This window comes from Odontesthes bonariensis, chromosome 3, assembly GCF_027942865.1.
Source record: "Odontesthes bonariensis isolate fOdoBon6 chromosome 3, fOdoBon6.hap1, whole genome shotgun sequence".
NCBI lineage: Eukaryota > Metazoa > Chordata > Actinopteri > Atheriniformes > Atherinopsidae > Odontesthes > Odontesthes bonariensis.
Window position 1 is genome coordinate 3,276,046 of NC_134508.1, and position 17,811 is coordinate 3,293,856.

At 44.4% G+C, this 17,811-nt stretch overlaps 2 protein-coding genes across 3 annotated transcripts in view; both read right to left on the reverse strand.

Annotated features, from left to right (window-relative positions):
- Nucleotides 1–17,811, reverse strand: part of grm7 (glutamate metabotropic receptor 7) — a 344,389-nt gene that overhangs the window by 33,505 nt on the left and 293,073 nt on the right. The gene's annotated exons all lie outside the window — the stretch shown is intronic.
- LOC142377670 (nuclear factor 7, brain-like) lies at nt 7,601–10,741 on the reverse strand. Its single transcript, XM_075461980.1, has 2 exons — nt 9,888–10,741; nt 7,601–9,173 (listed from the first exon to the last, which is right to left on the reverse strand). The coding sequence occupies exons 1-2, from the start codon at nt 10,738–10,740 to the stop codon at nt 8,635–8,637; spliced, it is 1,392 nt and encodes a 463-aa protein (XP_075318095.1). The 5' UTR covers nt 10,741; the 3' UTR covers nt 7,601–8,634.

A 17,811-nucleotide genomic window follows, 5' to 3' on the forward strand; every position in this document is an offset into this window, starting at 1 on the left:
CTGCGGTGAGTTACAATTTTGAGGAGGTGCACCAGAGTGTCTGCGTAGTGTCTGCGTAGTGTCTGCGTAGTGTCTGCGTAGGGGGGGGGCATGTCTGCGTACATACGCAGACGACCTGGTTTCTGAGTATAAATCAGGCTGACTGCAGCAGCTTCCTAGGCCACACCTATCGCTATTCACATGTAAGGTACCAGGTGATTGAGTGGCTATTCACAGGTGAGAACACGCCCCATTCAGCCAGCATGTAGGGGAAGGCAGCAATGTCCTGCCAGTGACAGACAATTATCACATGGAGAGTGACAGGGGGGTGGGGGCAATCAGGGGTGTTACACACCCATCTAATTAGTATTCAACTAACAGAGACAATGCCTGGAGGTACAATTACTTTTTTACAGTTTGTGTGAAAACAAAAAAACATTTCTGACTGCACTTTTTACTATTATGCAGCCAACACTTTTGTTTACAAGGTTCAACCTTCAAAAGTCTTGGCTAGATACATTTATAGTGTGTTTTCTTGCACTGTTTGAAGACCTCTAAAACTTGTTTTTTTGTACAGTTGTGTTTCCCCTCAATCTAAATAAAACTTATTTGTATTACATTCACTTCACTCTCATATTGTTTTTTTGAGGCTTTTCAGAATACAACCATATGTGTCACTTTTGCATAGATGTTTACAGTTAGTTGAAATACTTGAAAATGTCAAGGTGGTGACAACTACCTCAAAGTCTCTGAGAAGGCCTTAGACCCCAGAGGGTTAATGTTAAAGATGGAATGGATTTAGGGACCTAACTGAAAGCTGTTAACGAAGGCTAACGTGAGGTAATTAACGTGATCATTTCAAAGTCCGTTAACTTTTAATTGTCAGGTGACATTATGTAAAGTTGTTTTGATTGTTAGGTTTTAAAACATTACCAAAATACCATAAAGGCCTATAGTAATGATACATTTAATAATTCTTTTGGCATTGTGAGGCATTAGCTGACCGGTCTTTAACTAATTAAATATGTTTTTTTCAGCATTACTTTGCAGCTGTGATAATGAATTGTTTCTCTCTTGTTGTTGTCAGGGAGGTCAGCAGATGTGATGGTCGCTGCTGCAGTCATGCTGCCATGGATCAACCCTCAATAGGACTTCAGAACTTTTCTACAATGTCCAAACCCTTAAATTTGATCAAATACAGCTCACTGTTGCAGATTAATCTACCCAACAGTATAAATAGCAGTAAAATAACTTATTTATTAAGGCTTATTTTACATTTTCCATGATGACATTTTATAATGAAATGTTTGGGTGAAATCTGTTGGGTTTATTGCACATCTTTTTTTTTTCTTTTCTTTTCTTTTTAACCCCTTGTCCTGTCCAGCATTATGGCAGTGGAATTGTAATCTGAATACCGTTTATGCCAAACACATTTGCTATGCCAAGGGAAGCTTTATGAATGTAAAGCTCCCCTTGATGCCCATCAACTCCTCATTTTTATTTATTTATTTTTTGTTACAATACTTAACATGTGATAGTGCCGAACCGGACCGGGGGACAGAGAGAGAGGGAGAGTGAAGAAGGAAAAACAAAAAAAGAACAGAAATATGAAGAGACAAAAACAATGAAAAATCAGAAAACCATCTGCTACACCTGTAAAAACAAAACTGAAGACAATCCACGGCTTTTGTTGGGAATGCAGCCTTCGAGGCACCAGGAGCAGAGAACAAACACACAAACAAACAAACAAAAAAGCACAAGCAGCAGCAATCACATAATACAACTGTGGATACAGATGACCTTAAACCACAGGACAACACAACTGCTTAGCGAACATGCTACTGGGCTAATGTGTGTGCATGAACATGCAATACACATAGATGGTCCCACATAATAACCATGCTTAATTATGAGTGTATAAGTGTATAGGGCCACAAGCCACCCCCCCCGAGCAATGAGAAGCAGGCTGAGAGGACACCCAGGCCACCAACAGCCCCCAAGGAGCACAGAACCCGGGAAGCCCACTGTAGGGACAACCACGCATCCCCCCAGAAGACAGCAGAGGAAGCCCCCGGTCAGGGCCCCCACAAGCATCGGGCAGAGGCCCCTCGGTGACCAGAGGTGGCAGCCTACCAGCCCCGCCAGGCCCCCGCCACCCAGACATGGGCTGTGTGCCGGAACTGGCCCCCGCGAGCCCAAGCGCCACCAAACCCCCCGGCAGAGGCCCCGCCCAACACCCGAAAGGGCCAGGAACCCCAGACAGCCAAGCGCAGTGGGCCAGCGCACGCCCCAGTGCCCCTGGGCAAGCGCCCCGGGAGTCAAGACGTGCCCACAGGTGGGTGAAGCCGCGAGCAGCGGGGAGAGGCAATGCCCCCCCCCCCATCAGGATCAACACAAGCAGGCCAGAGGACAGCAGGACCCAGACCCAGTCACCCCATAAATCATATAAGAAAAAAATAAAAATAAAAATAAGAAAATAAAAAAATAAATAAACACACATCCACACACACATTCCATCCCCCAACTCCGCTGGGGTGTTGCGCAGCGGGCACATCCGGGGGCCAGCAGCCCCCCAGCCACCACAGCCCCCGAACCAGCAGGACAACTCCTCCTCCTGGCCCCTCCCGCCCCAGGCAGCAACCAGGCAACAGGGGTGTGGGAAGACCCCTCCCCTTGCCCCTCTGGCTCTTTGATATTTCCTAATAGTGAGCATTTAAAATTGAGGGGCAGGCAACCTTGTGGAACTGTGAGCGTGGCCCTCCGGACAGCCTACATACCCAAAGATACACCAGATACCACCAGATACCACTCAGTGCTAGCACCCCCCAAGACCTAATGTGTGTGTGTGTCTCATGAGTAGTGATATCTAAGGCAAGGGTTCTTAACCTTTTTTACCTCGAGGCCCAATTTTTATAGTACAAAGTGGCCCAGGGCCCATTAAATATTTACACTGTATAGGTTTAATTGACCTCACTCACGGTTTGATTTGTATTCAATAATAAACCAAATCCACTTACAGTTTGACAAGCAGATCCTTGTCAAATAAAATGACATGATAAAATGGGATCATCACAAAGACTTTTATTAGACATGTGTATGTAAACCTGCACACATCAAGCCACTGAACAGGCTGATAATTCCTGGCACAAATCAAGCCGGGACAATACATTTTTTTAAAGGATCAAGTCAGGCTTTTTAATTGAAAAAGTACCAATATTTAGATTTTTAAAAAAAATTTAAAATATATATATAAATCAATGAATCCATAAAAGGGTGACAAAATAAATACATTCAAATAATATGAATATTTTTTTTTAATGAAATAAACTGTAAATAAAATTGAAATAAAGTGCAAATGAAACTATAGCCTTATAATCTGCAAAGTCATTTGACAATTGCTTCAGCAGGCATGAAGAACCAGAAGAATCTTTATATCTGACAAATCAACACTAACGACAATAATAACAACAATGAACAACAGTAATACAACTCCATCTTTTTAATCTTCACCTCCTAATGAGACATTCGGGCCTGCCTCTGAGACACAATCAGATCCAGTCTGGGTGGGATGGGGAAAGGCTCACTCTCAGAGTAGCCTCCAGCGTTGCTCTGAGTCTGTTTCAGTCATTTGACGGCGATAGCCCAAACTCCACACACTGGGCTCTCGGCACTGCCTCGGTACCTCCGTTTATGAAGCCGTATTTTACATAATCGGGATTGTAACGACGCAAAAATGTATTCTTTTGTGGGGGGTCTGCACGATGTTCGTCATTTTTCCATAATGCGTAACCATGCGTGCCATGGATGTATTAATAAATCCATGATGCGTGCACTCGTGTCGGCCATCTTTGGCGCATGCGCGGTTGGAGCAATCGGGGTTCGATTACTTTCCCCTGTGAGCAATGTGATGTCATTTCAACACTTTTCGAGTTGTACCCACACACTTGAATTCGTGTTCACAGTGGAGAATTCGTAGTCGTAGAAATTAGAGTTGTATTCACAAGACTTTGCACTCACAGCTTTTAGATTCATACTCACATAAAAAAACATTCCTAACCCGAACAATTGCTCAGACTCATGTGTAAGACAGCAGAATTTTGTGTACAACTTTATCATTACGAGTACGAATGGTTAGAATGATGGATACATCTTTTTGGAAGCTGTCTTACTCCATACAAACTCACCTTCAGTGTGTGGAGTGTGAGCAGCTTGAAGTTTCCACTTCTCTCTCCTGCAGCTGGACTCGCTCAGAGGAAGCTGTGAGTTTGGTCTGAAGGTGAATCTGATCGTCTGTGTGTCTCTCTGTAGTGAAGAAGAATCTCTGACTGTTTCCTGCTCCGTCTCAGGTCAGTCGGGTGGAGCTTAAACCTGTTAGACCTGCTGCCTCACCTGTAACTAAGGTGTGTTTCATTCCAGAGAGGGAAACCTGCCAGCAGCTCTGAAAGTTAATGATCAGCAGGTTTTATATTTTTATCTGCATTTTTATATTTTGTGATGCAGCTCACATTCAAACTCTGTTAAAAACAAGAATTAGCAGCTGAACTCAGCAACAGCCGACATGGAGGTTATGACTTCTGCAACCAGCTGTTTTTAATCACAGTAAACATACCCAATGACCATATACAACATCAGTGTCTGTGAGCATGTGTGTTTGGCCATGACAATGTGATGGGATCACAAGATGCAGCTGAAACAATATGAATGTTGTGGCACAAAATGGAGCTAATTGTACTTGACTGAAGCTGGCTATAGGTGGTTGTGGCTAATCATATCTAGCTTTATTTTAGCCCTGCAACTAATTTTACACGAAAAGTTGGCTTTCAGCCAACATTGCCAGCCGACATTGAAACAAGTGTCAGCCAAGACTGGCCAATTTGCCTGTTAATCTGTGGGAGGGGTCTGCATGACCCAAGTTCTTCTTAGTTAGCCCAGGTAGTGTGTTAGCTTGGTGTGTGTTTTAACTTTTGGAGGGACTGTGAACTCCTGGATTCATCCAGAATAAGTAAGTAACATTTTTCTTGTGTACCAGGCTGCTTTTTACTATACTTTGACTCCTAAGTAGGCTTACTGCTGGTTTAGTTTCACTGTGTGATAACAGCCCCCATTGAAACTAGTTTCAGCCAATTTGCATGTTAATCTGTGGGAGGGGTCTGCATGACCCGAGTTCTTTTTAGTCAGCCCAGGTAGTGTGTTAGCTCAGTGTGTGTTTTAACTTTTGGAGGGACTGTGCTGTCACAGGCTGCTCACACTCTTCCTCATTTTTATGGACCACTGTTAGTACGACTAGATGATAAATATAATCAATAAAAACTGTAAATTCCGGACTACAGAGCGCACTTGATTATAAGCCGCACGCTCTAATTTTAGAAAGAAAATCAATTTTGTACTTGTATAGGCCGCACCGGATTTTAAGCCGCAGATATTTACACAAAGATATTACACGTGAGGATTTTTTTAACGTTTCATTTAATCCGTATGGTAAAACAAACAAATACGGTACATTTTACGAATGCTTTTTTGAAACAGTACCTGTAACACATCGACCGTACTTTTATACGTGTCGGTAACACGCAAATAACGTTGCATATGCTTTTTTACTGAACAACGCGAACTTTGCAGCGTATCAGGAAAAGTCAGTCGCCTTCTTCTTACTCCTGCGCACTAAAACCATCAAAGTCCTCTTCCTCAGTGTCTGAATTGAACAACTTTAGGATACTGTCACTCACTTCAGTCTCTTCGTTGTCGCTCTCACTTGAGCACTCGCGGTCCTCTTCATCACGGAGCAGCCCAGCCTTCCGAAACCCGCTGGTGATGGTGGATGTTTTGACGCGGCTCCACGCATTTATAACCCACTGGCAGACATCAGCAAAAGTTGCCCTTCTCATGCGGCCAGTTTTGGTGAAGGATTTCTCGCCACTCGTCATCCAAGTTTCCCACTCACTGCGCAGTGCCACTTTAAATGCACGGTTAACGCTGATGTCCAGTGGCTGCAAATACTTCGTGGTGCCCCCTGGAATCACAGCTGGGATAGAGTTTGTACTCTTGATGGCAGCTTTCACTGAGACAGTTATATGGGCCCTCATGCTGTCCATCACGAGCAGTGCTTTTTTTTGGTGAAAATATCCCCCTGGACGCTTGCCATAGCACTCCGTAAGCCATTCCTTCATTAGGCTTTCTTCCATCCAGCCTTTCTTATTGACTTTCACCACTATTTCTTTTGAGATCTTTTCCTTTGGCATTGTCAGACGCTTAAAAATCACCATGGGTGGGAGCTTTAGTCCGGATGCTGTGCAGCTCAGAACACACGTGAAGTGCGTCCTCTCGTGGCCAGTTGTTTTGATTGTGATGGACGAGTCACCTTTTTTATTTACAGTCCGGGTCAGCGGCAAGTCAAAGGTCAAAGGTACTTCATCCATATTTATTATGTCATTTGGCCCGATGGAATGCTCCGCTATCTTTGTTTGAGTAAATGTATGGAAGTTAGCGAGTTTTTCCTCGTAGTCGGGAGGGAGCTGCTGACACAGCGTCGTGCGTGCCCGGACGGACAGGTCTTTTCGTTTCATAAATCTGAAACACCACGATGGCCCACCTCCAAAATCTTCGATGTTCATCTCGGTGGCCATTTCTTTAGCCTTCAGCCTGATCTGCACGGTGGAAACTCCGCGGCCTCCTGCTCGCTGTGTGTTCACCCAGTCTTCAAGGGAGTTTTCCAGGTCCGGCCACCTGCTGTGATTACCTCTGAAAGCTTTTGTCGTCTTTTTGCATCGAGTCAGTTCTTCGCGCTGGTGTCTCCACCGTCTCACCATCGATTCATTTATGCCAAAACGACGTGCAGCACCTCGATTTCCTACTTCAATCGCCAGACGGATTACCTTTAACTTAAAAGCGGCATCGTATGCTTTTCTTCGAGTATCTTCCATGTTGATGAGGTTGAGTACAAATGACTGATTTACAAGACCGTAATTAACTGTAAAAGTTAGCATGATGTATCGCACAATTTCATTGGACCTCTGTGAACTTCTCATCAATTTTATTGGTCTACTGTTTTTGGCGCCATGAAAAAAAAACATGCATTAGCCGCACCATATTATAGGCCGCAGTGTTCAAAGTGTGGGAAAAAAGTAGTGGCTTATAGTCCAGAATTTACGGTAATTGCTGGAAATTCAGGTTTCTGGGATCTTAAGTCTCAAATGATCTGAATTGGACCCTCGACACTGACATAAAAAGCATTGAGGCAGTGAGGCAAATCAGAGAGGCTCTCCTGGAGGTGAGGGAGTCAACTGTAGACCCTTTGGGGAGAGTTGCAGCTCAGTCTTTGGCTGAGGAGATTGGATCCATTCATATTTGTACAGCCATGTATGACATTCTGAGCAAGATCCAGCGTGTGAGTAAACTGATGCAATCACCCTCCGTGCAGCTAGAGGTCGCTGCCAACCTGCTAAAGAAAACCAGCCATTCCCTCACCTGCTGCAGAACCACTGGATTTTCTGATGCACAGACAACTGCAAAGGAGATGTGCAAAGAAATGAATGTGGAGGCTGAACTCAAACAAAAGCGGTTGAGAATCTGTGGTGGAAATGTTAGTAAGGCTCAGAGTCGGTTATTTTCTGAGGAGATAAAAGGCTTTTAATGATATCTTGCAAGAGAGAACAACACAGCACGAAGTACAGAGCTGCTCTGACCACCGAGACAAAAACAAGTCGGTTATAATGCACATGGTTTCTTCATCGCTCCTCGGGTGTAGTTGAGCGTTCTTATCTACCTTTCCTCCCCAGCTACAGTCGAGGTTACACAGACACAGCTGCAAGTCCCAGCTTCCCTTCTATCCTGCTTAAAGTGCAGCTTTATCATACAACCAGCACACCGTGTTCTCGGGAGGAAAGAGAAAAACGGGATGTGTTGGGATCTGGCAACAAGGTCATCTGCAGGTTATACACAGTAACACTCAATACAATGCATAGAAGAATTCATTTTCCATTACTAATCACAAAAAGGTTCTTTGGTTACGAGTTATCAATCAGAGTCCTCCAGGCCAAATGATTCCTGCTCATTAAATGCAGCGAACAGGAAAGTCTTCATGTTTGATTTAAAAGAAGAAGAGTTGATGCAGAGCTGCAGTTATCTGGGAGTTTGTTCCACATGTATGATCCATATTATATCTATAGATACATTTTATATTCAGATGTCTGTGATCAGAGTTTAACTGATTTAAAATGATCATATTTCTCTGATCAGTCTGATCTGATGATGAGCAGCTGAGCGATCAGAGCATCCCTCATTATAAAGGCAGAAAAACATGTAAATGTACCTGGAACACAGTGAAAACACAGATTATTGATCGCTGCTGAGAACATGGATGTTAAACATATTAACGAACACGTTTGAAAATGTCAGCAACTGAAATTAAAGGTGAAGCCGCTGCCACAGCAAAACTAAACTTCAGGTCATCGACTTCATGTGACGTTTCATCAGTACAGATTATTAAGCAGATATGAAGCTGATCAAACTGAACTGATCAGAGTTTAAAGCCAAACAGCAGCTCTGCTGACAGATCAGATCAATACATCTAAAATGTTCCTGTTTGAAGATGAAAACACTGAGTTTCACACAGATCAATAAAGTCTCATGTGAACTGTGTTCTTCATCCTGAACACATCAGATCTGTTCCACCGTCACTGAGACCTTCAGAGGTAACATCTTAGCTTTATCATCAGTGGAAATATATGGAAACATCTTCTCAGTGAAAGTGTGTGTGAAGGTGTGTATGTGTGTGTTTGTATCAAGATCAGAGAACGTCAGCTTTCCTTTGTTCCAGTCCAGATTCACTCTGATCCTCCGGAGCGTCTTTGATACTGACAGAAGAGTGAGTTCAGCTGGTGGTGACCATGCTGGGTATTTACCTTCATAGAGCCCAATCACCCACAATCCAGAGTCTATGTCTTCCTTCCTCTCAGCAGACTTTGCTAACACACCAAGTCCCCAGATTGTACTGTCTCCAACCTCGACATCCCAGCTGTGAGTCCCTGAGTTAAAGCCCTCAGAACTCAGAACATCCAATCCTCTGAGCCTCTCTGGATTATCAGGAAGGTTCTGTTCCTCTCCTGCACTCACAGCGGTCAGATCCTCAGACAGGATGAGCTCTGAATCAGCAGTGTTTGGGTCCATAAAGAGAGGAGTGTAGCAGACCATAGCCGCTTTCGGACAGACCGTTCTAAGAAAGTAGTTATCAGAACTACCCTCCTCGAATTTCGTTCTGATAACTATCCTTCCCCAGCGGAACTGTTTCAGTCTGCAGTCGCACATGAGTCGGGACCTGATAGGGACTGATGTGCCGCGCGCAGCCGTCTGCTTCAGTGACGCGTTAGCCGTTTAGCGCTACATTCAAACACAAACCAAAACGGTAAAAGTAAGGAGAGTAGAAAAAACACCACCAAGAAGCTAATATGGAGAGCAGGGAGGCCACTGTGTTTATGGTCTGCATGATGGTGATATTAATCATGGACAATCACATCAGGCGTCTAATATCGAGGCTGGAAAAGCTCACAGAGAGAGTCAGGAGACGATACTTTTTTATTTCATGAAGGAAGAAAGGAGAGCAGAGCACTGCAGACAAATGAGACCAGTGTAAGTTTAACTTATTAAACACCCGCCGGTTGTGTCTGTGTCTATTGAGGAAATATTTCAGCCGTGATAGCATGACATGGGGCGTAGCTACCGACCACCACACACCTCCGTTAGATTAGTTCTATAGAACCATAAAAAGACCCGACCTCGGAGAAGGAGCTAAATAGTTATAGGAACTAAGGGAGAAAGCCCCGAGTTCCTGTATGTCCGAACACAGGAGAAAACGGCCCCGCGGATTAAAAGGTTATTAGAACTGCCAAAGGTTCCTACAGTCCGAAAGCGGCTATTGTCCTTCATCTTGTTCCAGATGTTGAAGGCCAGGTTGCCCAGGTGTTTGGCCTGGTCTATCAGAGCTCCTGCAGGCAGCTGTGGATCATCCAGCAGGGGGCAGCGCTGGACTCTTTCCACTGCAGCCTTGTAGTGGTTCAGGAATGAGACGCCTTCAGCTCTCAGCTCCTCCTCTGTGGCTCTGACTGTGTCTGAAAGAGCTGCCATCTCTCTGCTCAGAGCCTCCATCTTCTCCTTCATCATCCCACTCTTCTGCTGCTCTTCCTCCCTCAGTGCAGCCAGCCTGGCCTCCTCTTCCTCTGCTAAAAACTGCTGAAGCTTCTTAAACTGCTCCTTAATCTGCCCCTCTGTGTGTCGGGCCTGGACCTTAATGTGTTCTGCTGTTTGATCAAACTTCTCTGTAACTTTCTTCTGGAGCTCCAGTTTCTCCTTTAAGGGTTCCAGAGATTTCTGAAGTTCCTTCTTGTGTTGCTGTGCAGCTTCATCGATGGGTCTGAATCTGTGGTTGGAGTGTTTTTCTGAATCTCTGCAGATGATACAAACCGGCTGCTGATGGTCCAGACAGAAGAGTTTGAGTTTCTCAGAGTGCAGACTGCAGAGAGCCTCTGAAGCTCTGTGATCTCTGTCCTGTACGAAGGACTCACACAGATTCTTCAACACCAGGTTACAGGGTGGGTTTTCCTTTGAAGATCTTCTCTTACAAACTGGACACTCTTGTGCTGGTTTGTCCTTCCACCAGCTCCTCAGACAGTCTCTACAGAAGCTGTGGCTACATGACAGAAGAACAGGATCTCTGTAGATGTCATGACAGACCGAACAGCAGAAATCTTCCTCTGATCTGGAAGCCATTTAGTCTGTGAGTGAAGCTGAAAACAGCAGACAGAATACAGTCAGACAATGACCACTGGCGTCCCAGAGTCACCCCCCTAATGCCAGCCAACACTGCTCACACCACAATAACCATTTTTTACAGCCACACGCTACCCCAGCCTGTCACCAACTGCACACCAGTCACAGCGGGGTGGGGATTCAAACCCTGGTTCTGGTAGGGGGTAATGAAAATATAGAGGGTGCCAGAGGTGGAGGCTGGACAAGACACACCAGCAGATTCAGCAGACAAACTCACCTAAACAGTTTTATAATCACTAAAAATTCCAGCAAAAACTAAAGGCTGAGTTATACTTCTTTTTACTGCCCTTGCGCTTTCTTCTTGCGTTTATGTTAATGGCGCGAGACGTTTATACTTCATTTAGCTTTGCCGGCGCTTGCGTGTGCTGCGTGACGATTCACCGCCAGGACAGTAGGTGGAGTAGCGGGTTTTTTCAATGACAAGCCTACTATGATGAAAGGAAATTCACCGCCAGGACCTCTTCGAGTGATTCATGCTTCTTCTTCTTGTAAATAGCCGGTATTTTGTCAGATTTTCAACACCTTGGGGGTCTAAACGACTACTTTCTCGCCTGAAAATGTTTCAAATGTTGCTAAAGTTATATATTTACAGAGTTTATAACTTAAGGGAAATCAGCTTTTCAGGCTGGCTGATTTCGGCTCGGACAGGAGTGAAGTGCACTGTGTGTAAACGCTCTGCATGCTGTCAGATCGATGAGTATGCCGTTTTCAAGTAGTAGGCTTGCGTCTTTTTCTTGCGTGAAGTTTAGAAAATTGAGGTGACACACGCAAGCTCGCAATGGGGGGCTTGCAACCGCGCAAGGGCTTGCGTTTCTTCTTGCGTCTTGCGTTACCGACTATAAACCAGGCTTAAGCCATACAACTCACTCAAAGCCAACTCACCCAAAATGGCCGCCTGGATTCAAAAGGCTCACATGGGCCAAACCCTCCACTTAAATATCTTGAACTTCTTCTTTGCTTTTTCCAAAAGTCTGTTTACCCTAAGTGCTCCCCCTGCTGGGCCCCCTGCTGCTATTGCTTCTTCTAATCTAAATCCACTGACTGGACTTTACGGCCTCATCTGACACTTCCTTCACTATTTTCCTCACACTCTGTCCACTTACACCCAGCTCCCTCAACAATGAGACAACAGACTTTGCAACAAATCCTCTACATCCTACTTCCACTGGACAGATTCTAACTTTCCATCCTCGCTGCTCTGCTTCTGCCCCCAACTCCACATACCGAAGCTTTTTCCTTTCATATGCTTCTGCTACTAATTCCTCCCAAGGAACAGTCAGCTCTATGAAATAGACTCTCATTCTACTCCTAGACCACAAGACTATATCAGGCCTTAGATTTGTAGAGGCTATCTCTTGGGGTACAACAAGCTTATTTCCTAAATCTACCTGCATCTCCCAATCACAAGCATCCTCCAAGCTGCCGTGCCTCCTTATCGTCTTATTAACTTTCTCCCCCTCTTGAACAAACTGAATTGACACTCTCTTCACCTTAGACCCTCCTAAGTTTACCTGCCTTCGTTTATCTTCAATACCTGCAGCTAAGCTTCTTAATACTTGGTCATGTCGCCATGGATACCGGCCATGTGACAGACTAACCTTACAACCTGACAAAATATGCCTTAGAGTTGCAGTACCTGAACAAAACGAACATAACGGGTCTCCATTTACCCAGAGTTTTAGGTTCTGGGGAGTTGGCAATACATCACATGTTGCCCCTATCAAAAATCTAATACTCCTTTCCTCCATACTCCACAGCTCTTTCCAACTAAGCTTTTTCTTCTCTACACCTTCCCAATACAACCAGCGTCCCTGCTTAGGCTGAGCCACTGCCTTTGCACCCCTTAACATTTCCTCCCGTCTACAAACCTGCTCAACAACTAGCTTTCTCTTCTCCTTGGGACCTGCTCTACTCCACACCGGTTTGCCTGGGCCAAGCCCCAAGCCTCCCCGGCCTATTTGCACATTACCCACAATCTCTGAATGTCTAAGAGTTGCTTCTGCCTCCTGAGCTGCCGTTCTTGGTTTCCACTTCCTCCCCTTGGTTGGGTTTGGAACCACCTTACTAACTACCACATCTTTACTCCCAGCTAACAGGAGCTCTGTCCTAACTTTAGTACATTTAAACTCCTCTACTCGACTAGATACTGGGAGCTGGAGTATGCCTTTCCCATACAGTGCCACAGTACTTAAGCATTTAGGAACACCTAGCCACTTCCTAATATAAAAACTAACTAATCTTTCCATTTTTTCTGCAACAGATAATGGAATCTCATACAGAGCCAGTAGCCACATCAACCTAGGAAACAATCCAAACTGCAGACACCACAGCTTCAACTTTCCTGGAAGCTCTGATTTATCTATTCTATCCAGTCCCTCAGCAACATCTTTCCGAAACTGCACTGCCTTCTCTCCATCATTCATGTCTGCCTGGTACCACCTACCTAAACTCTTTACTGCCTTTTCCCTAATTATTGGAATGTTTTCTTCATCTATTACAAACTTTCTATCACTTAATTTCCCTCTACTTATTGAGATACTTCTGGACTTAGTAGGTTTGGTTTTCATCCCAGCCCACTTTCGATTTTTATTAAGTCTCTCAAGTATTCTCTTCATACATGGCACTGTTGTAGTCACTAACGTCATATCATCCATGTATGCTCTAATTGGTGTAAGGCGCATGCCATCCTGATGTCTCTCACCACCTACAACCCATTTGGAAGCTCTAATAATTATCTCCATGGCCATTGTAAATGCTAATGGAGAGATTGTACACCCTGCCATAATGCCTATTTCTAGCCTCTGCCAACCTGTTGTGAAACCTGCTGTACTTAGGCACAGTCTAATATCCTGAAGATATGCTCTCACTAAGTTAACAACTACTACAGGCACTCTAAAATACTCAAAATGCTTTCCAAATAAGGCTATGTGGCACTGAACCAAATGCATGTGCTACATCCAGAAATATAACATGCAAGTCTTTTTTCTCAGTCTTGGCTGTCTGAATCTGATGCCAAATCATGCGAGTGTGCTCTAAACACCCTGCGAAACCTGGTATTCCTGCCTTCTGCACAGTAGTATCTATTAAGCTATTCTTTCCTAAATAACTAGCTAATCTCTGTGCAACTAAACTAAAGAAAATCTTCCCCTCTACATTTAGGAGAGAGATCATCTGGAACTGACTCAGGTCCGAGGACTCTTTCTCCTTTGGAATAAGAACGCCTCCTGCCCTACGCCATGCTCTAGGAATGACCTGTTTCTCCCAAACTATTCTTAATTGCCTCCACAAAACCTTTAGGATATCAGGTGCACTTTTATAAACCCGGTAGGGGACTCCATTTGGCCCTGGGGCCGACGAAGCCTTTGCATGCCTGACTACCTCCTCAACCTCCTTCCACCTAGGTGGTCTAACATCCATCTTATGAGCGATCTCTCCTAATGGTGGCATGTCAGGTGGAAGGCCTACTACTCTACGCTGCTCAAGATCTGAATATGTATTTCTTAGATACTCTTCCACCTCTGACTTTGTTGCCTTAAGCTGCCCTCCCTTTTCCTGGTTAAACAATCCTTTAACAAACTTGAACGGGTCCCTGTAAAACGCCGTCCTTACATATTATTTCTTCTTTCTCTTTTTCCTAAGACATTCAGCCCTTCTGAGTATTGCTAGCCTGCCTCTCAATCCTTCCTGCAAAACATTAATTCCCTCTCTCTCTTCTTCTGTAGCTCTTTTCCACTGCTTTCTTAAATTCCTTCTTTCCTTAACCAATTTCTCCATCTCTTTTTGCCGTCCAGACTTAACTAAATGTACTCTTTCAACTTTCTTTCTATCTTGCTCCCCAAATCTTTCTACACCATAGGAATAAATTATATCTCCCATCTTCTCTAGCCTATCGCTTGCATTTCCTCCTAACCTACCCAATATTATTGACAAATCTTTATTGACTGCTTCCCATTCTTTGTTACTATTTGCCCTAGGCCACTTAACTCTGTCTTTCTGCTCCATATTTCTCTCTCTAACTGGCCTGTTCACCTCAGCATCAGCTGCATCCCTTCTTAGAACCTCCTCCTCCCCCTCCGTAGCTGTGTTATTGATATCCTTCAGACTGTGGTTTTCTACCTGTTGCTGGACTTCATCCGACTTACTCGATTGACTTCTTAAAAAGTACTGATCGATTCGGCCAAACTGCCCTTCCTTTACCACACATCTATTTCTTCCCTGATGCATTTTAAGGCCTCTAACTGATGTTACTTTCTGCCAGCCACAAGGACAAACCTAATCTACACTTCCTCATAACTCTTGTTTTCTACCTCTGTTAAACCTTCATTTACCCGATTAAATTCACTATTTAAGGACCACACTCATTTTCACTCTCTCTTTTAAACTTCTCATGGGACAAACAGAAGTCAGACGCCATCTCCTGCTATTTCTTTTGCTATGCTCCCTAGCTAACTTGTCAATCCTTAAAGCTGCTATTCCTTCAATAAATGTACTGCATCTAATCCTTTCTTTGTCAATCCTTTTGGATGATGTGATATGATCATGTTTTCATCATGGCTACAAACTGAAACCTTAGTCCATTCGTTCACTAAGTAATGAAGCCATTCTGTAGTGCTGTTTAAAATCAACTAAAGCTTCTCTTGCACCATTTAAATCACTACATTTCCATCACATGGTAAGTAAAAAAGAGTGTACACATGATGTGCTCAACATGGGTTGAAATGGACCATCATGCTCTTGTTATAAATTGGCTTTATTCTTAGACTTTATGTATTCATATTCTGTGGTTCACTAAATAATCTATGTTCCTCGTTTGTACGTTTACACTCTGCTCATACAAACACAATGTGTGTCCAAGACTTTAAGATGACGTAGCGGGATAAAATAACTGGGTCAGATAAAGCGTCTCTATTAGGACGGATAGGTCTGGTACAGTAGATGCACGCCTGAAACAACACTCACACACACACATCGCTTATCACATCCAAACAACATGACGAAGATGGTGGATGGCCTGCTCATATCACTAGTAAATGTTCAATGATACGTTGTCAAGTGTAGGTACAACCTCTGAGAGATAAAGGTGAACATAAATATGAAATGTTTCCGGATATCGGGGCTCGGTCGGACGGATTTCATGTGAGAACTCTGTCTCTCCGAGTCCGGCGCTGATACTTGACCTGTGACCACCAATAAATACTTTGTTTAACTTAAGACTGCTCCAGCTTCTTCTTGGGCTTCCAATAAAAGAATCGGGCCAACTTAGTCTGTGAGTGAAGCTGAAAACAGCAGACAGAATACAATCAGCCATGGCTCCCCTCCCAGCTCTACTGACTTCATCAAACTGACTGTTTGTGGTAGTGTTGCGCGGGCCGATGATTTTTATGGCCCGCCCCAACCCGACCCATCACGCAGCCAACCCAGCCCGCCCGACCCGAAAGATTACACAATGATTTTTAACCCGACCCCACCCGACCTGCTTAAAAAAAAAAATTAAATGAATAAGTATTTATTTATGTAGGCCTATTAAACACAAATGAACTGTCTGCGGCCGCGCAAGGGGGTGCGTAATGTCATAGGCTGCCAAAAGCTGCGCGCATTCACCCTTAATTTCCCTTGCATCAATACAGTTGCTACTCTAAAGTCTTGACCGCAGCACATCCATCTGACGATTATGGTTGTAATTCCACTTTTCGTTGCCACATCAGACACCCAAGCTCTGTGCATGTCATATGAATTTAGAGAGAGAGAGCTTCACGTGAGTAGGCTGCCTGTTTGCTTGCATTCTGCGGTCTTCAGCATTGGTGCTGTGCGCAGGGGGAGAGAGAGCAAGTACACAAGTGCAGACGCTGTCGATTGGCATTCTGCTGTCTCGGATGTGCGTAGGTGTGATTTTAACGGTGTAATTATGATAACTGTCTGTGATCTGACCCGACCCGACCGCAACCCGTGGATTCTAAGAAAATAATGGCCCGACCCCACCCGGCCCGCGGGCTAGCCCGAGGGTCCCGCCGGGCTCGGGCCGGCCCGCGCATCACTAGTTTGTGGTGTTTTTGGTCAAACTCACCTTCAGTGTGTGGAGTGTGAGCAGCTTGAAGTTTCCACTTCTCTCTCCTGCAGCTGGACTCGCTCAGAGGAAGCTGTGAGTTTGGTCTGAAGGTGAATCTGATCGTCTGTGTGTCTCTCTGTAGTGAAGAAGAATCTCTGACTGTTTCCTGCTCCGTCTCAGGTCAGTCGGGTGGAGCTTAAACCTTCCCTGAACTAAGGTGTGTTTCGTTCCAGAGTTCAGAGATAAATCTGCCAGCAGCTCTGGAAGTTAATGATCAGCAGGTTTTATATTTTTATCGGCATTTTTATATTTTGTGATGCAGCTCACATTCAAACTCTGTTGAAAACAACAATAAGCAGCTGAACACAACAACAGCCGACATGGAGGTTATGACTTTTGGGACCAGCTGTTTTTAATTACAGTAAACATACCCAATGACCACAAACAACTTCTCCCTTCATAACAGAATAGCTGATTAAACTTGAACACTATTGTCTGATAAGTAACTGCATGCCTTAAAGCCGGGTGACTGACTGGGAGTCCGTCTGAAGCCCAGAAAAGCTCACCGGTTGGGAGCAAGTGATCGATCCTTATCCTAAAGGGCAGAATGAGGCTAAGACTCTACTCCATCCCAACTGAGTGAAAGGCAGTTCTGAAGAATTGACCTGACACATGTGCAGCCCAAACCAGCAGTTTTCAATGTCCCAATCTAACATATTGAATACATTAAATTCAGTTCAGTTTTATCTATTGTTAGATCGATTCTTTAATTGGAAGCTCAAGAACAAGCTGGAGTAATCTCAAGTTAAATGAAGTCTTTATATCTGGCAACAAATGAAGTATCTCAGCGCTGGACTCGGTATGACAGAACTCTCGCAGGAAATCCGTCAGACAGAGCATCGATGCCCCCTGACACTGCGCTTCCGCCTGTTCCTTACTTACTCTCACTTTTTTTGCAAAAACTG